Source organism: Scyliorhinus canicula, chromosome 15, assembly GCF_902713615.1.
Source record: "Scyliorhinus canicula chromosome 15, sScyCan1.1, whole genome shotgun sequence".
Lineage (NCBI taxonomy): Eukaryota > Metazoa > Chordata > Chondrichthyes > Carcharhiniformes > Scyliorhinidae > Scyliorhinus > Scyliorhinus canicula.
This window is the reverse complement of record NC_052160.1, coordinates 56,896,199-56,920,531: the sequence shown is the minus strand read 5'-3', so window position 1 is coordinate 56,920,531 and position 24,333 is coordinate 56,896,199. Positions and strand designations below refer to the sequence as shown.

The 24,333-nt window shown below is 51.3% G+C and overlaps 1 protein-coding gene across 1 annotated transcript in view; it reads left to right on the top strand.

The window, feature by feature from the left end:
- The window catches only part of LOC119978477 (cytochrome P450 3A21-like), an 88,307-nt gene that overhangs the window by 40,411 nt on the left and 23,563 nt on the right, over positions 1–24,333 (top strand). The window contains exon 7 of the mRNA XM_038820138.1: positions 5,671–5,819. Coding sequence (XP_038676066.1) covers positions 5,671–5,819 — 149 coding nt within the window. The remainder of the gene's footprint in view (positions 1–5,670; positions 5,820–24,333) is intronic.

Here is a 24,333-nt window from a genome sequence, read left to right as displayed (position 1 = left end):
ACTTACTCCGCGCACTCTTTATCCTTCCGCCGCCCCGCTATATCCATTCGCGGGGCGGCTGAGGGGCATACCGGCCCGTGCATGCGCGGGCTTCACGCAAATGCGTGATGTGTCATCCGTGCATACGCGGGTTGGAGACGTCCAATCCGCGCATGCGCGGCTGACGTCGTCTGACGTGTCAGCCGTCACTAACTCTGGCTAGCGGGCTTAATGAAATTCGTTAAGCCCGCGATGCCGGAGTTCATGGCCGCGGGATGCTAGCCCCGACCGGGGAGCAGAATCGGTTCCCGGTCGGGGGGTCGGAGGCTGGCGTCAAACCCGCCCGTTTTTGACGCCAGCCTCACGATTTCTCGCGGGTGCGGAGAATCACGCCCATGCTGTTAGGTAATTTAAACATTCTGAATTCTCATGCTGGTACCCGAACAGGCGCTGTAATGTGACGACTAGGGGCTTTTCACAGTAACTTCATTGCCGTGTTAATGTAAGCCTACGTGTTACAATGAAGATTATTATTATTACTCTAAATGCAATTTCCGCGGCCCCATGCAAGATCAGTTTCACAGTTACATAACTGCCGCCCTACAGTTAGCAGGCCCAAAAGCTGTTCTTTATCCCAGGCCTGACTGCTGTTCACTCGCACCTGATGACTCACCACTCTAAGCCCATGTATAAATTTTGTGTATTGTCAGAATCTGAGCTGGTGGTTACAATTGCCAGATCCAGTGACAATGCTTCTTCGAGATGTGGTGTTAAAGAGAGAGGGAGAAAGAGTACTCGGCCATAGCGGTCTCAGACCACGCGCCACACTGGGTAGATTTGGAAATGGGGGAGGTGCGAGACCAGCGTCCGCTGTGGCGCCTGGATGTGGGGTTGCTGGCGGATGAGGAGGTGTATAAGAGGGTCCGGAAGAGCATTGAAAGATATCTGGACATTAATGACACGGGGGAGGTGGGGATGGTATGGGAGGCCCTGAAGGCGGTGATCCGGGGGGAGCTGATCTCCATACGGGCACATAGGGAAAGGAGGGAGAGACAGGAGAGGGAGAGGCTGGTGGGGGAGCTTCTGGACGTAGATAGGAAATATGCGGAGGCACCAGAGGAGGGGCTGCTGGGGGAACGGCGTAGTTTGCAGGCTAAGTTTGACCTGTTGACCACCAGAAAGGCGGAGACACAGTGGAGAAGGGCGCAGGGCGCGATTTATGAGTATGGGGAGAAGGCGAGTAGGATGTTGGCGCATCAGCTCCGCAAGCGGGATGCGGCTAGAGAAATTGGGGGAGTGAGGGAGAGGGGTGGGAACATAGTGGCGAAGGGGCCAGAAGTAAATGGGGTTTTCAGAGACTTCTATAAGGAGCTGTATCGGTCAGAGCCGCCGACGAGGGGAGGGGGGATGGAGGGCTTCTTGAACAAACTGAGGTTCCCCAAGGTCCAAGAGGAACTGGTAGAGGGGCTGGGGGCGCAGATAGGGTTAGAGGAGCTAGTCAAGGGGATTGGGCATATGCAGTCGGGGAAGGCGCCGGGGCCAGACGGGTTCCCGGTGGAATTTTACAAAAAATATGCGGATCTGGTGGGCCCTGTGCTGGTGCGAGCCTTCAACGAGGCATGGGAGGGGGGGGCTCTGCCCCCGACAATGTCGCAGGCACTGATCTCTCTGATCTTGAAGCGGGACAAGGACCCCGTGCAGTGTGGGTCATATAGGCCTATCTCGCTCCTGAATGTGGACGCCAAGCTGCTGGCAAAGATCCTGGCTACCAGGATAGAGGATTGTGTGCCAGGGGTGATACACGAGGACCAGACGGGTTTTGTGAAAGGGCGGCAGCTTAATACGAACGTGCGGAGACTGCTAAACGTCATCATGATGCCGGCAGTGGAGGGGGAGGCGGAGATAGTGGTGTCATTGGACGCGGAGAAAGCATTTGATAGGGTGGAGTGGAAGTACCTGTGGGAGACGCTGGAACGGTTTGGATTTGGGGAGGGATTTATTAAATGGGTGAAGCTGCTTTATTCGGCCCCGACGGCAAGTGTAGTGACGAATGGTAGGAGATCGGAGTATTTTGGGCTCCACCGGGGGACCAGACAGGGGTGCCCCTTGTCCCCCCTGCTCTTCGCACTGGCAATTGAACCGTTGGCGATGGCACTGAGGGGCTCAGGTGGGTGGAGAGGGCTGACAAGGGGCGGGGAGGAGCACCGGGTATCGCTATACGCGGACGACCTGCTGCTATACGTGGCAGACCCAGAAGGGGGAATGCCGGAGGTGATGGAACTGCTAGCAGAATTCGGGGACTTTTCGGGGTACAAGCTAAACTTGGGTAAGAGTGAGGTATTTGTGATACACCCAGGGGACCAGGAAGAGGGAATCGGGAGACTCCCGTTGAAGAGAGCAGGAAAGAGTTTTAGATATTTAGGGGTGCAGGTGGCAAGGAACTGGGGGACTCTCCACAAGTTGAACTTCACTAGGCTGGTGGAACAGATGGAGGAGGAATTTAAAAGGTGGGACATGGTGCCGCTGTCGCTGGCGGGCAGAGTGCAGTCCGTTAAAATGACGGTCCTCCCGAGGTTTCTGTTTTTATTCCAGTGCTTGCCCATCTTCCTCCCTAGGGCCTTCTTCAAAAAGGTGACGAGCAGCATCATGAGCTACGTGTGGGCGCACGGCACCCCAAGGGTGAGGAGGGTCTTCTTGGAGCGGAGTAGGGAGAGTGGAGGGCTGGCATTACCCAACCTTTCGGGGTATTACTGGGCGGCTAATGTATCGATGGTGCGCAAGTGGATGATGGAAGGGGAGGGGGCAGCTTGGAAACGAATGGAGAGGGCGTCCTGTGGCAACATAAACCTGGGGGCCCTAGTAACGGCGCCATGGCCGCTCCCTCCCACGAGGTATACCACGAGCCCGGTGGTGGCGGCCACCCTCAAGATCTGGGGGCAGTGGAGGCGACACAGGGGGGAAGTGGGAGGTCTGATGGAGGCACCGTTAAGAGGGAACCATAGATTCATCCCGGGGAACATGGACGGGGGATTCCAGAGCTGGTACAGGGTGGGCATCAGGCAGCTGAAGGATCTGTTTGTAGATGGGAGGTTTGCGAGCCTGAGAGAGCTGGAGGAGAAATTCGGGCTCCCCCCGGGAAACGTGTTTCGACATCTGCAGGTGAAGGCATTTGCTAGACGCCAGGTGGAAGGGTTCCCCTTGCTCCCCAGCAGGGGGGCGAGCGATAGGGTGCTCTCGGGGGTCTGGGTCGGAGGGGGGAGGATATCGGACATATACAAAGTAATGCAGGAGGCTGAGGAGGCATCAGTAGAGGAGCTGAAAGCCAAGTGGGAGGGGGAGCTGGGAGAGCAGATAGAGGATGGGACATGGGCTGATGCCCTGGAGAGGGTTAATTCTTCCTCCTCGTGTGCGAGGCTTAGCCTTATTCAATTTAAGGTGCTACATAGAGCCCATATGACGGGGACAAGGATGAGTCGGTTCTTTGGGGGTGAGGACAGATGTGTCAGGTGTTCGGGAAGTCCAGCGAACCATGTCCATATGTTTTGGGCATGTCCGGCACTGGAGGAGTTCTGGAAGGGGGTGGCAAGGACGGTGTCGAGGGTGGTGGGATCCAGGGTCAAACCAGGATGGGGACTAGCGATTTTTGGGGTTGGGGTGGAGCCGGGGGTACAGGAGGCGAGAGAGGCCGGAGTACTGGCCTTTGCGTCCCTAGTTGCGCGAAGAAGGATACTGATACAGTGGAAGGACGCGAGGCCTCCAAGCGTGGAAACTTGGATTAATGACATGGCAAGCTTTATCCAGTTGGAAAGGGTCAAATTTGCCCTGAGAGGGTCGGTACAAGGGTTCTTCAGGCGGTGGCAGCCTTTCCTCGACTTTTTGGCTCAAAGATAGGGTGCAGAGGTCGCAGCAGCAGCAACCCGGGGGGGGGGGGGGGGGGGGGGGGGGGAGGGGGGGGGGTGGCAACAACGGGTGTGGTGGGCTATTTAAGGTTGTAATGCGGACAAATTTGTTCGCAGTTCATGTTTGATGTTAATTGTTGCTTTGTTTGTTTTTGGGGGGGGGAGGGGGGAAGGGACAGCGCGCGCGGGGGGTCGGGCGGGGGGGGGATATTTGGTAAGAGGGAATATTTTGTAATAGTCTATGGTTAGGGGGGGTAAATATTTTCATGTAAAAAAATCTCTTCAATAAAAATTATTTTAAAAAAAAGAGAGAGGGAGAAAAATGTCAGTGATTGTAGTGCACTAGGTTTGAGTGATGTGCCTTCCACAGTTGAGAGTAAGTTGTGAGACTGACAGTTTGGGAAGGTATGTCAGGGTGAGATGGAGCATCTGGATCTCAGGTGTGTGTTTTGGGTCCAGGGACTACTGACTGGTTTGTGCTGGGGCTGTGATGGATGCACTGAGCAGTGAGACAGGCTGTGATGTAGAGGTTAGTCGTACTTTATCTTGAATATTTATTTTATTGTTAAAAATTTTGCAAGGCTACTGCCAGTCCTTTGGGGCCTCCCAGCACACCTGTCCCTCCTCCCTTTGGAAGGTCCTCATTCCCCCATGAAACATGGCCTGTCCCCTCCCTTTGATCTCCATGGTCTCCAGTGCTGTATCCTAAACCAGGGAGCCCTCTCTGTCCTGGTTCTCCATTTCCTTTCTCTCTAATTGTAACACAGGCAGCAGCAGACTCCTTTCAGTCAGTGCGGTTTCCCTTTAAGAAGGGAAGACTGCGTTTAAGAGCTGGATGCCAGCTGAAACACATAGAACATACAGTGCAGAAGGAGGCCATTCGGCCCATTGAGTCTGCACTGACCCAAATTAAGCCCACTTCCACCCTATCCCCGTAACCCAATAACCCCTCCTAACCTTTTTGGTAACTAAGGGCAATTTATCATGGGCAATCCACCTAACCTGCACGTCTTTGGACTGTGGGAGGAAACCGGAGCACCCGGAGGAAACCCACGCAGACTCAGCGAGAACGTGCAGACTCCGCACAGACAGTGACCCAGTGCAGAATTGAACCTGGAACCCTGGCGCTGTGAAGCCACAGTGCTATTCACTTGTGCTGCCCCAACAGAAATGTTGGAGAATGAAAGGTTCAGTGAGAGGGAAGAACTGAGGGAGATGGACATTAGTAGAGAAATAGTGCTGGGAAAATTGATGGGATTGAAGGTGGATAAATCCCCAGGGCCTGAGAATCTGCACCCAGGAGTGCTTAAGGCGGTGGCTCTGGAAATAGTGGATGCATTGGTGGTCATCTTCCAGGATTCTATAGACTCTGGAACTATCCCTGCAGATTAGAGGGTAGCTCATGTCACTCTGATATTCAAAAAGGGAGGTAGAGAGAAGGCAGTATAGTCACCAATAACTCCAATGGGAAATTTGAGAGATTATCAGTGTAAACAGGAAATTTGTTCCTACAAAGAGTATCAGAGGTAACCGGGAAAAAGTATATTTAAGGGAAAGCTAGATTAAAAACATGAAGAGGAAAGGATTGAAGAATATGTTGATGGGTTAGGTGACGATGATGGGACGGGGTTCATGTGGAACAATAATGGCGGCGTAAGCCAGTTCAGCTGAATGACCTGTTTCTGAGCTTCACCTTCTATGTAATGGCTTACTCTGCCTCAGTAGAAAAAAAGTATTTCTTCCGTTCAAATGTAAGCAGTTGTAACAAAGACATTTATTTATCTTCTGCCAGTATCTTTGGAGCATATAGCATGGATGTGATTACCAGCACCGCATTCAGTGTGAATGTCGACTCAATGAACAACCCCAATGACCCACTCATCATAAACACCAAGGAACTAGTAAGATTCAACGTCTTTGATCCAACATTGATCTTTTCATGTAAGTAATTAAAAATATTTGTTTTGTTTTAGTTGAGGTTGAGGCGACATGCTATTCTTTGCTCCATTCACTCAGATCCTCGCTGCAATGTTTCAGGAAGGTTGTGGGGAAATCCTTTGGAGCTAAAGATGGGAAAGGCAGGTCTTTATATCAGCACATGCCATAAGTTGTCTGACTACATCTAAAATTGACCCAATGAGTTTTGCTGATGTGAACTGTGACGAATGGAGTATTTTAGGAATATTGGCTTCCAAATATTGGGACAATTTAAGGAATAAAAGGCTAGGGTTATAGTGTGTTTGACTGCAGTGGTCATGTTTTGCTTCTGGGAAACAGCAGGTGAAATTGACCAGAGGAATGTGGCTTGACTGGGAAAGTCCTTGGAGTTAATGTGCTTTTGCAGCCTGCAGAGATCATTTGCTTTCGACTTGGGGAGATGATGTCATTGCTGGGTGAAGCCCAGGAATGCAGAGAGGCAGTTTAGTTTTGGAGAAGCTTTGGGAGAGAGAAGAGGTTGATTCTGATCTGCCTGAAACTGAGTCCACAATTCTCTTACAATAGGATAGTTATAAAAGGTTAATAATCTGTAAAGCAGAACAGCCTTGTCTGGGGACAAGGAAGCAGCTGAAACATGCCAGGTGAATCAGATTTTTAAAGAATTCAGACAGAGTCCAAAGGGGTTCTAACAGGAGCCAAATATGTTATATAAAACAAGTATTACCGTATTGCATGCTAATTTTAAGATAGATTGAGAGCTATATGTTTCTTGTTGTTTAATGGGAAATTGAATAGTAGTGTTAAGGGGTAATTGTAAGCTGTTTTTTTTATGTGAAGTTAAAAGTTTAATATTGAATTCACAATAAAGTTTTTTGTTTTAGAAATATCAAAGCCCCGCTTTTTCACTGAAACTCTACTGGAGCGAATCATTCTTTCCGCACAGTTTTACAAATAAATTAATATATTGGGGTGTTGGCCCAGTATTCTAACTACTGTTGGAGTCTTGTCTGGGATCATAATTGAATCCATCACTCAATAATCTCACAAACTGCCAAGAGGGTTTTCTCCTACACTGCTCAAGCTGTATCTCGGGAGTGTTTGGGCCTATAGAAGTTCAGAATCCTTACAAGGGCGAGGGTGAGCCAGTGTGTGAACGTTGCAGGGGGAGTCCCGCAAACCACGTTCATATGTTTTGGTCCTGTCCAAAGCATATAGGTAATCTCTAAAGTAGGGCACGTGAAACTGGATGCGGACCCTTGGCAAGGCCAAATTCAGGGACCAACCGGGGTTGGCAACGGGCTAGGAGGCAGATATTGTAGCCTTCGCCTTGTTGATCGCCCGAAGGCGGATCCTGTTATGGAGGAGATCAACCTCTCCAACCTGTGCCCTGGCATGGCGGGGGGACCTGCTGGAACATTTGACGCTTGAAAAGGTTAAATTTGAATGAGGGGAAGGATGGAGCAGTTCTACAATTCATGGGCATTATTCATTATGCACTTTTGAGAATTGGATTACGTCAAATATTAGGGGGAAGGGCAGCTGGAAGGGTTGGGGCGAGAGGGACTGTATGTGTTAATGGTGACTATGGGTGATTCCTGATTCCTTTTTGTCATTTGTTTATGTTAAAATGCTGGCTAATGTCTGGGGTTTGGTGGGAGGATAGGATTGTTTTATTGATATGGGGATTGACTTTACATTCGTTACTGATTATTATTTATTGTTGGGTATAAATTTGGGAGAAAAGGAGGAGAATTAAAATACTCTTGAAATAAAAAGTTCAGAATCCATCTCTGCGAGTAGCATGTTCATTCAGAGTCAGAAGAGTATAGCTCAAGGCCCACTCCAGAGACCTGAGCACATGTTTCAGGCTCATAATTCAGTGTAGACCCTGAGAGCAGCGTAGGCTATCTGCACTATAGAAATACCATCTTTTGGATGAAGTATAAAATGTCTTCCCCGTCAGGTGGGTGTAAAAGCTCCCATGTGACTTAATTTGAAGAACAGAGGACTTCTCCGAGTTTCTTGCCAATACTTATACCTCAAACAGCATCACTTGATGCCGATCGTTTTTGTGGGACCTTGCTGTTTACATTGGTTTCTGTTGGCATGATTTAAAGGTTGCATTGAACCTGGCGCAGATCGCAGGAGAGGCTTCCGGGGATCTAACCAGCACCTCAGTGTGACGTCACGCAGGCGCGGATTAGTATTGGTCCACACAAACATGAACCAGATGTCACGGCAGCTGGTGGGTCTCACAGGCCATTTGAGACCCTTGGGTGATCAGGGACAGGGCAGGTTGGCACCCTGGCTCTGGCACCTGGACACTTTGGCACTGCTAGGCTGGCACCTTGGCACTGTCCCCCTTGCACTGCCAAGGTGCTTGGTGGCACGCGAGGCTGGCAGGGGCACTGACAGAATGCCTGGGTGGCAGTGCCATAGTGCTCAGGTGGCACTGCCAAGAGCCGGGGCCTCAGGGCGGCGATTCCCATGAAAAGGAGGGGGTGAGGGGTTTACGAAGGGTGGGGGCTGAAGGTTGGATATGAAGGGTCCTCTTAAAGGTGGGTCCTGAAAGGCTGGGATCTTGAGAGAGGGGGCCAAAAGGGGGCATGGGGAAGCCTGAAAAGGGAGGGGGCCCTCAGTGACCCCATAGTGGGGTGAGCTCACTTAGGGGTTTGGGGTAATGTCCATGTGTGTGGGAGTTGACGTTGCCCAATGCTGGGGGTATGGGGCAATGTGTTAGGCAGGTTGGGTTGACGTGGACTGCACTTGATGCAGTGTAGCGAGAGACAGACCTCTAACACTGGAGAAGATCCAACACGATTTTATTTAACGTATTAATTAATATACATGTTCAGCTGTGGGTTGACACTATACTGAATTGACTGGAGACCTAGTACTAACCTGACCAGACTTACTAGCTACCGCATGGTGTTTGCACTGGCTAGCTCACGAACTCTGACTGTCTCAGTGGCTGGATCCAGAGAGCACGGGAAACCTAGTGCCCTCTGGCTTTATAGTGGTAGTGTCCTGTCTGTTGATTGGCTGCTATGTGCTGTGTGCTTACTGGTCATCCCGTGTGTCAATCACTGCCTGTCTGCACTCCATAAAATACATAGATGTATATTATGACCTCTCCCCCCCCCCTTTTTTTTAGATAATAAATATTAAGGTGCGTGTGCGTATGTATATGTATATGTGCCTGACTATATACAAAATGTGTCAAAATGAACGTATATACATAGGAAGGTGTCGATAGTGCAGATACAGGGCAGATGAAATGATATTTGCAGAGGTCAAAACGATGAGGTCACAAAATGTACAAAAGTTCAGTCTATAGATTTAGTCTTTGTGGTGGGCGACAAATTCTTGTTGACCACTATAGGGGTGGATCAGGAGCTGCCTGCACTTGGATAGGCGGGATCGCTGCCATCGCGGTGGTCGCGGGAGCCGGCAGGATTGTTGGTAGATCGGTGGCCTCGTGGTAGGGTACGTCCGGAGGAAGCATCGTGGGCGGCAGGGCACTTTCGTCAGGTGGCAGGCATGGAACTCTTCGCAGTGCCCGTCTGTTGCGCCGTAGCAGGGAGCCATCAGCCATGTGGACAAAGAACGATCGCGGGGCCACTTGCTTGATCACCACAGCAGTGGCTGACCTGCCGCCCTCAGGCAACTGTACACAAACATGATCATAGAACATAGAACAGTACAGCACAGAACAGGCCCTTCGGCCCTCGATGTTGTGCCGAGCAATGATCACCCTACTTAAACCCACGTAACCCGTATACCCGTAACCCAACAATCCCCCCATTAACCTTACACTACGGGCAATTTAGCATGGCCAATCCACCTAACCCGCACATCTTTGGACTGTGGGAGGAAACCGGAGCACCCGGAGGAAACCCACGCACACACGGGGAGGACGTGCAGACTCCACACAGACAGTGACCCAGCCGGGAATCGAACCTGGGACCCTGGAGCTGTGAAGCATTGATGCTAACCACCATGCTACCGTGAGGCCCCAATCAGTTGGGACCAGCTCGGGGAGATCCATGTCATGAGCGTCATATGCTGATTTCTGTTGGGCCCGAGACTGCTGCATTTCCTGTACGACCGTGAGGTGGTCAAGGCCTGGACATGGATGGCTGGAATTGTGGTCCTCAGAGTGCGATTCATGAGCATCTGTGCTGGACAGTGGGGTTGCCCTGTATGCCAGCAGTGCCAGGTTGAAGTCGGAGCCTGAGTCTGCAGCCTTGCACAGCAACCGCTTAACAATATGGACTCCTTTTTCGGCCTTCCCGTTTAACTGCGGGGAGACGGGGCTGGAGGTTACGTGACGGAAGTTGTAGGACCGTGCAAAATCAGACCATTCCTGGCAGTAAAAGCAGGGACTGTTGTCACTCATCACCGTGAGCGGTATCCCATGCCTGGCGAACGTTTCTTTGCAGGCTTTGATCACTGCCTTTGACGTGAGGTCAGACAGTTTCACCACTTCTGGGTAACTGGAGAAGTAGTCAACCAGGAGGAAGTAGTCACGCCCCTTGACGTGGAAAAGGTCGACACCGACTTTGGACCACGGAGACGTCACTATCTCATGTTGCTGCAACGTTTCTTTGGGTTGAGCTGGCTGAAATTTCTGACATGTAGGGCAGTTGAGGACTGTGTTGGCAATGTCCTGGCTGATGCCCGGCCAATAGACCACCTCCTGAGCTCTGCGTCGGCATTTCTCGACCCCAAGGTGACCTTCGTGGAGTTGGCCAAGCACCATTGCTCACATGCTCTGAGGAACTACGATCCTGTCGAGCTTCAGGAGGATGCCTTCCACCACCGTCAGGTCATCCTTTATGTTGTAGAACTGGGGACATTGTCCCTTCTGCCAGCCATTTGTAAGGTGCTGCATCATACGCTGTAGCAGAGGATCCTTGGCCGTTTCCTCACGGATTTGGACCACCTGCTCGTCAGAGGCCGGAAGGTTGGTGGCACACAATTGCACTTGCGCTTCTATGTGGCAGATGAAGTCAGTTTGTTCACACGGTGTGATAATGGACCTGGATAGGGCATCTGCAACAATGAGCTCTTTGCCTGGCGTGTAGACAAGTTCAAAGTCTTAGCGGCGTTGCTTGAGAAGAATTCGTTGTAACCGAGGCGTCATGTCATTTAAATCCTTCTGGATAATGTGGACTAGAGGCCTGTGGTCCGTCTCTACCGTGAACTTTGGCAGGCCATAAACATAGTCGTGAAACTTGACTATTCCCATTCGGAGGCCCAGACATTCCTTTTCAACCTGAGGGTACCATTGCTCAGTAGGCGTCATAGCTCTGGAGGCATACGCCACTGGAGCCCAGGACGAGGAGTCATCTCTTGGAGGAGCACCGCCCCAATGCCATCCTGGCTTGGATCAGTGGATATCTTGGTTTCCTTGGTTGGGTCAAAGAACGCCAGAACCGGGGTTGTGGTGAGCTTCGCTTTCAGCTCACACCAATCCTCTTCATGCGCGGGCAGCCACTGGAATTCCATCAACTTCTTGACGAGATGGCGGAGGGCCGTGGTGTGGGATGCCATATTGGGAATGAATTTCCCGAGGAAGTTGACCATCCCGAGAAAGCGGAGGACCGCCTTCTTGTCCTCCGAGGTTTTCATGGCGTTGATCACCGAGACCTTGTCGGCATCTGGCCGCACACCCTCCTCGAGATGTGGTCACCAAGGAATTTGATGTCTGATTGATTGACCGAATGAGCACTTGGCCCTGTTGAGCTGGAGACCATGCTCATGGATTCTCTGGAATGCCTTCTTGAGGTGAGCGATGTGTTCCTGGGGTGTTGTGGACCAGATGATAACATCGTCAACATACATTCGCACCCCCTCGGTACCCTCCATCAACTGTTCCATGATGCAGTGAGATACCTCTGAGGCAGAGATGATGCCAAAAGGCATCCGGTTGTAGCAGTAGTGACCGAACGGGGTATTGAATGTGCACAGCTTGCGACTGGACACGTCCAGCTGTATTTGCCAAAAACCCTTGGAGGCGTCCAGCTTCGTGAAGAATTTGGCATGAGCCATCTCACTGGTCAACTCTTCACGTTTTGGTATCGGGTAATGCTCCCGCATGATGTTGCGGTTTAGATCCTTGGGGTCAATGCAGATCCGAAGCTCCCCTGACGGCTTCCAGTCTGTGGGCTCTCTGACCATCGATATGATGCCCTGGTCTTGGAGGTCCTGTAATTGCTGCTTTAGGCGATCCTTGAGGGGTGCCGGCACCCGGCGGTGTGCATGAATTACAGGGGTGGCGTTCGGCTTGAGCAGGATTTTGTATCGGTCTGGGAGCGTGTCCATTCCGTCGAATACTCTGTGGTACTGCGTGATGATGTAAACTATATCAGCTGGGAAGTTTTCATCAGGTGAGGCCGCCGCCGTCGACGATGACATGGTGTGGACTCGCTGAACCAGGTTCAGGAGCTTGCAGGCACGAGCACCGAGCAGGGATGCTCTGTCAGGTCTGACGATCTCAAACTGCAGCGTCGCCTTGATCGCCTTATTGGACACCCCTAGTTGATACGAGCCACTGGCAGCTATGGCATTGCCATTGTAGTCAAGGAGCTGGCAGGCCGGTGGAAGAATACTTGGTCTGACACGGATAGTGTCGAGATCGGATTTCGAGATCAGGTTCGCCAATGCGCCAGTATCCAGTTTGAACCAAATGCGAGCCTTGTTAACTGTGAGGACAGCACACCACTCGTCGTCGGAATCCACGCTGAGGATCGAGAGGTGCTTCACTATCTTGGTGAAAGGCAGCGCATGCTTCGTTATGATGCCTCCCCCAGTATGGGGACTTAAGGCACCCAGCATCAGGGTCTGTTGGGCTGGCGGGATCGGAATCTGGCATACCTTGCTGTATTGAACGGACACTTCTGCGCCGTGGCTGGGATCGCTGGCTGCTGAGCGGTGGAGCAGATCTGTAAAGGGCTGCGTAATGGCCAAGCTTGCCACACTGTAGACACCAGCGTCCTTTTGCCAGACATTGCCGCTTTAAATGGGCGGAGCCACAATTCGGACACGTCATGCGCCAACGTCAGCGCATTCCTTGCACCATCGCGCATGCGCAGTGGGTCGATCGACGTATGCACCTGTGCAGTCTGGTCGTCGGTCTCGTCATCCCCTTGGTCATGGTGCGCATGCACAGGGGCCCGGGAAAAGCACGTGAAACGGCCACTCTCGTCAAAGCTTGGGCCCTGCATTTGTGCGATGGCCTGCACACGTTCCGCCTCGTGGGAGGCTAGCTTTGCAGTCTCCGCCGCCCTGATGTGGGAGTACCGATTGTTAGCATGTTCGTGGACAACGCACGTCTCAGTAGTGATGGTGAGGGTCAGCTGCTTGACTTTTAGGAGCTGTTGGTGAAGGGAATCGGAGTGGACCCTGAAAACGATCTGATCCCAGATCATGGAATCAGCTGTCGAGTCATAGTTACATGACTGTGCGAGGATGCGGAGATGGGTCAAAAAGGACTGAAAAGGTTCATCCTTACCCTGAAGCCTCTGCTGGAAAACGTACCATTCAAAGCTTTCAATTCACCTCAGTGTCGCAGTGGCTGTCAAACTTCAGCAAGACTGTTTTAAATTTCATCTTATCTTCGCCTTCAGCGAACGTAAGGGAGTTGTAGATGTGGATGGCGTGGTCCCCCGCTGTAGAGAGAAATAGTGCAATCTTCCTGGCATCCGATGCGGCCTCGAGGTTGGTGGCCTCGATGTGTAAGAGGAACTTTTGTTTGAAGATCTTCCAATTGGCGCCGAGGTTGCCAGAGATGCGGAGCTGCGGAGGAGGGTGGACGTTTTCCATGTCACCGGATGGCTGCTTGCTGGTCAACGCTGATTCTCTTGAGGTAGGTCCGTCAAATTTCAGTATCACTCCGTGGTACCATGATGTGTTAGGCAGGTTGGGCACTTGATGCAGTGGAGCGAAAGACAGACCTCTAACACTGAAGAAGATCCAACACTATTTTATTTAACGTATTAACTAATATACATGTCCAGCTGTGGGTTGACAGTATACTGAATTGACTGGAGAGCTAGTACTAGCCTGACCAGACTTACTAGCTACCGCATGGTGTTTGCACTGGCTAGCTCATGGACTCTGACTGTCTCAGTGGCTGGGTCCAGAGAGCGCGGGAAACCTAGGGCGAGATTCTCCCAAACCGGGAGAAATCGTGAGGCTGCGTCAAAGACGGGCGGGTTTGACGCCAGCCTCCACCCCCCCCGACCGGGAACCGATTCTGGTCCCCGGTCGGGGCTAGCATGCCGCGGCCGTGAACTCCGGCATCGCGGGCTTAACGAATTTCGTTAAGCCCGCTTGCCAGAGTTTGCGACGGCTGACGCGTCACATGACGTCAGCCGCGCATGCGCGGATTGGAAGACTCCAACCCGCGCATGCGCGGATGACGTCATCGTGTATTTGCGCGAAACGCGCGGGCCGGAATGCCCCTCAGCCGCCCTGCGAATGGATACAGCGGGGCGGCGTAAGGACAAAGAGTGCGCGGGGTAAGTACCCGCTGCCTGCGATCGGTGCCCACCGATCGCGGGCCCATGGCACCCTTGGCACAGCCTTGGTACTGCCGTGCCAATCGGTGCCATGGTTCCCAAGATCCCAACTTTACGGCCGTTTTTACGAACGGTCAGACCAGGTGTGTTTGACGTTCCTAAAAACGGTCGTAAAGGGCTTGGACTTCGGCCCATCGGCCAGCTGAGAATCGCTGCTCGCCGTAAAAAAACGGCGGGCAGCGATTCGTGTCGGGAGGCGGGCGTGGGGGGGGGGGGGGGGGAGAATAGCGGGAGGGCGTCAGACTAGCGTGGCCGTAAAAATTTACGACCCAAGCTATTCTCCGCACCGTCGTGAGTGCGGAGAATCGCCCCCCCCTAGTGCCCTCTGGCTTTATAGTGGTAGTGTCCTGTCTGGTGATTGGCTGCTCTGTGCTCTGTGCTTGCTGATCATCCAGTGTGTCAATCACTGCCTGTCTGCACTCCATTATATACAGTCTGTATTATGTCATGGGATACCCTCAAGCTCACTTATAGATCTGGGCCCCCTTTCAAAGATTGCCAGCCTGATCCCTGAGAAGCCAGTCTGGCTGACGGGTTGAGCTCCCCAGTGATGGTGGGCTGGATTTTTTGGCTGCGCCTGCCGCACGATCACCACGGATAGGACAGGGACCATGTAAAAGTCTGTTGACCTCGGCTGGGAATTTCCGGTCATAGGGCGGGTGCAGCCAAAAAATCCTGCCCGAAATGGGCTAGCCTTGAAAGAAACTCCCAAGCTCCAAAAGGATGACTAAATGTGGTTAAATAACAGTGGGGATCTCACCGACAAAGCTAGGGGGGAACACCCCGCGCAATCCGCCCGACATGTCACTTGGGGCGTGATTCTCTGGAAAAATTTCGAAGTGTGATAGCGAACGGGAATTGCCGCAAGCTTCTCGTCCCAGTCAGGCAGGCAATACAATTCAGCGTTAATTGGCCCACTTAACGAGGCCTCAAGAGGCGTCTAGCCGCAAATGAAGGCTTGCCAGCTGATACGCCTGGACCGCGTTCGCCAGCCCTCCGCTAATTGGCCAGCATGGTAGCACAGTGGTTAGCACTGTTGCTTCACAGCAGCAGGGACCTGGGTTTGATTCTCGGCTTGGGTTACTGCCTGTGTGGAATCTGCACATTTTCCCTGTGTCTACGTTGATTTCCAGTACCTGGGTTTGATTCTCGGCTTGGGTTACTGCCTGTGTGGAGTCTGCACATTTTCCCTGTGTCTACGTGGATTTCCAGTACTTCAGTTTCCTCCCACATGTCCTGAAACAGGTGCTTGTTAGGTGAAATGGAAATTCTGAATTCTCCCTCAGTGTACCCGAGTAGGTGCCGGAATGTGGCGACTGTGTTGTTCCTTGTGCCTTCATATAAAGCTCGTAGTCTTAAAGTTGAAGTAGATGCTTTATTGTGAGTTTGTTCTGTCGCCAGTGCTTCACGTAATGTTACATCTGAGCTGCCTGCCTGTTCTGCTCCAGCTGCCATTCCTGTGAAGTGTCCTGACTTCCTGGTCATGTGTCTTTATACCTCTCCCGTGCTCCCTCTAGTGCTTGCTCAGTTGTATTGCATCTACACAGATATACAATCACCACATCTCCTTTTTTCTTTACATATTTTCTGTACAGTGCTAAAGGAAATTGTACAAAACAGTTAGATTACTTATGATATGTGTATCTGTACAAGTGATGATGATTTTGGATATTTTACAAAGCCAATTAATATTTATGAGTCTAATCTTAATAAAAACATTCATGAGTCCAAACTTGATGAATTTGTTCGTTGAGTTTTTTATTTTTCGTTGTTGACATGGTGATATTGATATTGCAACTCCGTTGTGAATGTTGGTGGTGTTCTTGTGTATTGAGTAACCAACATGTCATGACGAGGTGTTCGCATGGTCGAACCACTTTTGTGTCATCTGCCTGGAAAGCTGGTGTGCTTGCTTATTCTGGAGCATATGTGAATTGGTGAGATTCTTTGTCATGCCATGGCATGTTTGTAGTCTTGTCATTGTTTTGCAGTGTGCTGTGGCATTGTCCTTCATGTGCAGAGCTGTATCATTTTGTACAGGTCGTTGTTTCATTGTTGTTGTTTCTGTCGTTTCTTTCTTTGTTGTTTTCGTTGTCGTTCTTGTTGCTGTTTTTGTTATGCTTGTTGTTTCTGATTTTGTTGTTTAGTTGTTCTTGTTGTTTTTCTTGTTGTGCTTGTTGTTTCGGATTTTGTTGTTTTCGTCATTGTTCTTGTCGTGATTGTTGTTGTCTTTGTTATGCTTCTTGTTGTTGTTCTTGTAGTTTTTGTTGTTGTGCTTGTAGTTTTTGTTGTTGCTGTTGTTATTCTTGTTTCTGCAGTGCTTCTTGTGGTTTTTCTTGTTGCGCTCAATGAGTGTTCCGTGTGGATAATTTGCATAATTTTCACAGTTATTGGTGCGAGTGTCCTTTGTGATATCTGTTACATTGAGCGTTCCGTCTAGAGAATGGTGAGAATGATCTGATGTTGCATTGATGTTGGTGACATCAGTCATTTGTGGTGGATTTAATTCCTCTTTGCTTTCTTGGTGCTCCTCTTCATGAGTCAAAATCTTCATGGTTTCATTTTTTTGTTGGTCTTGGTCAAAATCTTCAAGATTTCATTCTCTCGTGGGTCTTGGTGCTCCTCTTCTGGAGTCAAAGTCTTCACAATTTCATTCTCTTGTGGGTCTTGGTGCTCCTTTTCTGGAGTCAAAATCTTCACAATTTCATTTTGTTATGGGTCCTGGTGCTCCTCTTCTGGAGTCAAAATATTCAAGGTTTCAATTGATGTGGTCTCTCTGGACTCATAAGTCGCCCTACTCTGTGCTTCTGTACAGACAAGCTGAGATCTGTCAGTCTCGCTGTGATCCTGCACCTCCTGTATGTCGAGTGTGATCACATTGTCACTGTTTTCGCATGCAGTGGGTAGACTTGCATTGTCTTCTTGATTATGTGAGCTTGGTAGACTTTCATAGTCTGCTTGCGGTTGCTCAGATATGGTGGGTTGACCTTCAAGATCTTGTTCATGCTTGGCGTTTTGGAGTCTTTCAACGAGCTGTCCATGGAGGCTAGCGTCGCTCCCTCTGTGGTTCTTTCATCGCTCTCTCAGTGGAGTCATGCAGTGTTCTCTCTGTGGAGTCAATCTATGCTCTCTCAACGGAGTCTTTGTGTGGCTTCGTCTTCTTCTTGGGTGTTGCTGTCATCCAATGTCTCGACGATCTGCCATGGCATCATGGTATTGGATTAATCTACCATGAGTAGAGTCGTGTTGAGCATTGCAACCGTGTTGCTGATGCTGTGATCAGCATATCCGAATAACTCAGCCAAGTCTGAGTAGTATTGTTCGAAAAACAAATCATCATTTTTTTGTTTCAGATTTGTTTTCGTTCTCTTCACTTTGGGTGGTGCAGACTGCTTGTTCCAGGGTGTTGTGACAGTTAATTTCAACTGCTGGTGTTAATTCAGGCATTGTTCCATTATTTGAGGTCAGAAAATTGGGTTTTACAGCTTTAAATTTCATTTTGTTCGTTTTCGGGCGTTTTCCCTTTTAATTGGGCGTGGTCCGGGTCCTCCGATGTCATGATGTTCGTGACATCATGCGTAGGGCTCGATTGCGCATGCGCACATCGATCTTCCTTTACTATGCGCTTTTTTGTCCACTGCACATGTGCGGCTTCGGTTTCCTGCGCATGCGCAGACTTTCGTCTTTTGTTCCCCGGAGACTGTGAAATGTGCTCTGAAGCCATTTTACAGTGTTTTTCAGCATTTTTGCTTTGTAAAGCATTAAAGTTACTTTTTTCTTTCGATCTGGACTTTTCAATCGCGATTTTCAGAGTTAACCCTTTCTGTTCTGGTTTTGATTGTTTGAGTTTTGCATCACTCATTCCCTCTGCAATTTGGTCTCTGGGCATTGAATGTTTTAAAGCAGCATTGTTACTGATGTTACAGCAATCTTCAAATTTTTTCAGTATTACTTCTAATTTGGTGCTGTCTTCACCTTTCAAGTATTTAAAGCAATTATAGATTTTTCTAGCTTTCTGTCCCACTGTTGTGAGTAGCAGCACTATTTGTGTTGTGTCAGAGACTGCGTTCATATCATTTGCTACGATATATATCTCGAACATTTGTTTAAAGCTTTTCCAGTCATTACTTAAATTACCGGTTGTTCCTAGCTGCGGTGGTGGTCCAAATTGCAGTAAATCAGCGAAGTCTTCCAACGTCTTTCTTGCCATTTTGGTCTTTCTGTGTCTGCAGCTTGTGTAATCTTATAGTAAGCGTTCTGAAGCCAATTCTGGTGCCATGTGTTGTTCCTTGTGTCTTAAATAAGCTCGTAGTCTTAAAGTTGAAGTAGATGCTTTATTATGAGTTTGTTCTCTCTCTCTCCAGTGCTTAACTTAATGTTACATCAGAGCTGCCTGCCTGTTCTGCTCCCAGCTGCCATTCCTGTGAAGTGTCCTGACTTCCTGGTCGCATGTCTTTATACCTCTCCCGTGCTCCCCCTAGTGCTTGCTCAGTTGTATTGCATCTGCACAGATATACAATCACCACAGCGACTAGGGGATTTTCACAGTAACTTCAATGCAGTGCTAATGTAAGCCTACTTGTGACAATAAATATTATTATTATTATTGCCAGGTCAAGCAGTACTTGCTCAGGCCACTCACAACAATGGCGCCGAGGAGTCCAGCTCCAAGATCCAGGGACTCAGATCTGGGGAGGCTCCTAGACACAGCGGAGGCCAGGAGGAATGTCCTGTCCCACCAAGGGTCCAGGAGAGTCAGCCATAGGGCAGCCAGTGCTGCCTGGGATAAGGTGGCAGCAGCTGTGAGTTTGGGAAGTGTGACCAGGACTGGCCTTCAGTGCCGGAAAAGGTCAATGGCCTACAGTGCATAGCATGAGTGAGTAGACACCAACCCTCCCCAAGGGAACCGCCCCCCCCCCCAACTAACCATGCGACCCCCAACCCTCCACCCACCTCACCCTTCAAACCACCCCCCCATCCTAACTCTCCTTTCACATCCCCCTTCCAACCACTGTGAACCACGTGTGTGGTCCCGAGGGTGGAGGAGGCCGAATATTCGGCTATCGCGATTTCGGACCATGCTCCGCATTGGGTGGATCTGGAAATGGGGGAGGCGCGGGACCAGCGACCGCTTTGGCGGCTGGACGTGGGGTTGTTGGCTGATGAGGAGGTGTGTAGGAGGGTTCGGGGATCTATTGAGAGGTACCTCGAGGTCAATGATACTGGGGAGGTCCTGGTGGGAATGGTGTGGGAGGCTCTGAAGGCAGTGATTAGGGGGGAGCTGATCTCCATCCGAGCCCATAGGGAGAGGGGGGAGAGAAAGAGACTGGTGGAGGAGCTGTTGAATGTGGATAGGAAGTACGCGGAGGCCCCGGAGGAGGGATTGCTGGGGGAACGGTGTAGCTTGCAGGCCAAGTTTGATTCATTGACCACCAGAAAGGCGGAGACACAGTGGAGGAAGGCGCAGGGAGCGGTCTATGAGTATGGAGAGACGGCGAGCAGGATGCTGGCGCACCAGCTGCGTAAGCGGGACGCGGCTAGAGAGATTGGTGGAGTGAAGGATAGAGATGGGACTGTGGTGCGGCAGGGGACAGAGGTCAATGAGGTCTTTAGGGACTTCTATAGGGAACTGTACCAGTCGGAGCCGCCGGCGGTGGGAGGGGGAATGGAGAATTTTCTGGACAGGCTCCGATTTCCAAGGGTGCAGGAGGAGCAGGTGGAGGGACTGGGGGCGCCGATCGAGTTGGAGGAGCTGGTCAGTGGGATTGGCCACATGCAGTCGGGGAAGGCGCCGGGACCGGATGGGTTCCCGGTTGAATTTTATAAGAAATATGCGGACCTGCTGGGCCCCCTGTTGGTCAGGACCTTTAACGAGGCATGGGAGGGGGGTGTTCTGCCCACGACGATGTCTCGGGCACTAATCACCATGATCCTGAAGCGTGATAAGGACCCCTTGCAGTGCGGTTCATACAGGCCGATTTCACTGCTGAATGTAGACGCCAAGTTGCTAGCGAAGATCTTGGCCACTAGAATAGAGGACTTTGTGCAGGGGGTGATACATGAAGATCAGACGGGTTTTGTGAAGGGGAGGCAGCTGAACACTAATGTGCGAAGGCTGCTAAATGTGATAATGATGCCGGCAGCAGAAGGAGAGGCGGAGATTGTGGTGGCATTGGATGCGGAGAAGACCTTTGACAGGGTTGAGTGGGGGTACTTATGGGAGGTGTTGGAGAGGTTCGGGTTTAGGGTGGGGTTTATTAAATGGGTGAGGTTGCTGTACGAGGCCCCGATGGCGAGTGTAGCGACAAATGGGAGGAGGTCCGAGTACTTCAGGCTCCACCGTGGGACGAGGCAGGGGTGCCCCCTGTCCCCCTTGCTTTTTACGCTGGCAATTGAGCCTCTTGCCATGGATCTTAGGGAGTCGAGGAGGTGGAGGGGTTTGATGCGAGGTGGGGAGGAGCACCGAGTGTCGCTGTATGCGGACGACTTGCTGTTGTATGTAGCAGACCCGGTGGGGGAAATGCCGGAGGTGATGGAGATTCTTGCTGAGTTCGGGAGTTTCTCGGGATATAAATTGAACCTGGGCAAGAGTGAGCTGTTTGTCGTACACCCGGGAGATCAGGAGGAGGGGATTGGTAGGCTCCCGCTAAAGAGGGCAGTGAGGAGTTTTAGGTACCTGGGGGTTCAGGTGGCTAGGAGCTGGGGGACTCTGCACAAGCTCAATCTTACTAGGTTGGTGGAGCAGATGGAGGAGGAATTTAAAAGGTGGGACATGCTGCCGTTGTCGTTGGCGAGCCTTGGTGAACTGGAGGAGAAGTTTGAGCTCCCCCGGGGAATATGTTCAGGTACCTTCAGGTCAAGGCGTTTGCTAGGCGACAGGTGGAGGGGTTCCCTTTGTTGCCCCCACGGGGGGTAAGGGATAGGGTGCTTTCGGGGGTATGGGTCGGGGATGGGAAGGTGTCTGACATCTACCAGGTAATGCAGGAGGTGGGGGAGGCATCGGTAGAGGAGCTGAAGGCGAAGTGGGAGGTGGAGCTGGGGGAGCAGATTGAGGAGGGGACATGGGCGGACGCCCTGGAGAGGGTGAACTCCTCCTCTTCATGTGCAAGGCTTAGTCTCATCCAGTTCAAGGTGCTGCACCGGCCCACATGTCCGGATCTAGGATGAGTAGGTTCTTTGGGGGCGAAGACAGGTGCGTCAGGTGTTTGGGGAGTCCAGCGAACCATACCCATATGTTCTGGGCATGCCCGGCACTGGAGGAGTTCTGGAAGGGGGTGGCGGGGACGGTGTCGAGGGTGGTGGGATCCAGGGTCAAGCCAGGTTGGGGACTCGCGATATTTGGGGTTGGGGTGGAGCCGGGGTGCAGGAGGCGAAAGAGGCCGATGTCTTGGCCTTTGTGTCCCTAGTAGCCCGGCAGAGGATCTTGCTGCAGTGGAAAGATGTGAGACCTCCGAGTGTGGAGACCTGGATTAATGACATGGCGAGATTCATTCAGCTGGAGAGGGTCAAATTTGCCCTGAGGGGGTCGGTACAAGGGTTCTTTAGGAGGTGGCAGCCTTTCCTCGACTTTCTGGCTCAACGATCAGGTACTAGGTCAGCAGCAGCAACCCGGCAGGGAGGGGGGGGGGGGAAGGGGGCGGGGGGGGTGGGGTTTGGGGGGATAGTGTTTAAGTTAATTTGCTTATTGTTAATTTATTCTGTTGTTTATTGGGGTTGGGGGGTTTGTTATATGCGTTGTTACGGGTGCCGTGGGGTGTTTATTATTATTATTGTTATTATTGTATTGTTTTGTTGATATATATTTTTCAAAAAAATTTCAATAAGAACTATTTTTAAAAAAAAGGAAAAGCTCTTCCATAATCTTCGGGAGAGGGCCCAGTCTGGCTTTGATGTGCCGGACTTAAGAATCCTCACCTCCTTCGAGAAGCGTGCCCTGGAAGTGACCGGGGTGGCTGAGGATAGGACGTTCACCAACGTGGAAACTGGTGGATGCCGAGAGGTGAGGAACCACCAGGCTCCACTTGGGGAACCTGTCAAATGTGAGTTGTTATTGCCCTACTGACTGATCCATGCTGCCCACGGATCACACGTGCATTTTCCCGCAGATCCTCCAGGCGACAGTGCCAGCCTCTCCCGGGCTACACCCTCGTCTGCCTCCCACGAGAACACCTCTGATGAGAGCTACGAGGATGGAACCAGAGCTGTCAGCCCCACCCGCCGCCAGCTCAGATTCACATACCTCGGTGGGACTTATTAGTGGACAGGCATTTGGGGCACAATCTGGTGAGCACCACACAGCTGATGATGCACATCACGTAGAGTCAGGAACCCAAGGCGAGTCAGCAGTTGGAGGTCTGCTGGATCCCAGGACCCAGCTGGGTCCCAGCCTGATTCTGGGCCTGTGGATGAGGTCATGACGGAGCTGGTGGAGATGATAGCCAGCAGCCGGGACATTCTGAGGGAGATGTCAGCATCACTCCTGCAGATCCATAGCCACTTAGAGGAGTCCCCGGCAATGCATGGCACTGAGGCCAACACTGCTAGGGTGGTGACCGCAGTGGGACGCCTGGTGCACAACGTTGGCACCATCAGTGAAGGTGTCCAAGGCGTCGCGCATTCGGTGACAGCCACAGCTGTGGGTCTCGGCAGAATGCCCGACTCACTGGGGGATGTCATCTAGTACCAGGCTGACCTTGATGGGGTTCTGCAGGACATACCCCACTCTCAGATGGGCACAGCCGAGGTGCTGCGGAGCTTGTCCCAGTTGCAGGTGGGCTTTGCCGAGGCGCTACAGAGCATGTCCCAGTCACTGAAGAGCATCGCCGAGGGTGTCGGCACCATGGTGCAAACTATGGGGAACCGCCAATGCTGGCAGAGCCAGAGCAGCGGTTGCCAGGGCAGGAACCAACTGCCCTTCATCCCAAGGTGAACCCCAGGGCCCTATGGGCACCAACCGAGAGGAGGGAAAGCTGGGTGCCAACCAGGACCCATCCCTTGGAGTGATGACAGTAGCCACCAGCTCCCCCAAGTTCCACCCCTCTGATGAGGCCACGTCTCAAAGTCAGCACATTGTACAGGGTGGCATGTGCCATCGACAAGTGTGCCGTGGCTCCCTGGCCCCAGAGGACGCCCGCCAGGGGCATCGAAGGCCACGGGACGAGGTAGGCAGCTGGTTGCCTCCACCTCTGATGTGCATCCTGGGGAAACGTCTAATCGTAGTAGTAGAGCCAAGCATGTTGAGGATCACTGACGGCACCGGGAGTGAGGTGGTGGTGGCACCATTGGGAGAGTGGGAAATTGTAAAACACACCCTTGTGCACAAACATTGATGTCTCTGTCACTTTCTTCCACAATGCAGATGCCCTCCGATCCCTTGGCTCATCCCTTCAGGCATCTCCCGCTCCCCATGGCATCCATCCTCTGGCCGTGGACATGTCCCATCCCCTGGGTGTTCGGATGTTGGCTGTTGTGTGTGTGTGTGTGTGTGGTGTTGCCTCCCGCAGTGTTCAGGCACAGTGACCAGACACCAAGGTGTGATTGTGATGCTACTTTTGTTTTAGGCTGTTTGCTGCAGGGTGTGATTTAGTTTCATTTTCGGAGCTGGATAGCTGCAGTCACAGCCAGAAGGGGTATTAGTCTCTCTGTAATCTAAAAACTGTAAATTAATCCTTTGGTGATTTAAAATTAATAACTGCTCTCAGTAGTGACTTTAACCTGATGTGCTTCTGTTAATAGTTCTTTTTTAAGTCTTATGGATGTTAAAAGGACAGCTTAAGGATTACTTAGTGTTGTATTCTTTGGGGGTGGTATTTGAATTAATGGTTGCTAAGATGTTCACTGTATGTTTTAAAAAGATTAACTTGAGTTCATAGAATAAACATTGTATTGCTTCAAAAAATACTTTTCCATTTCTGCTGTGCCACACCTGTAGA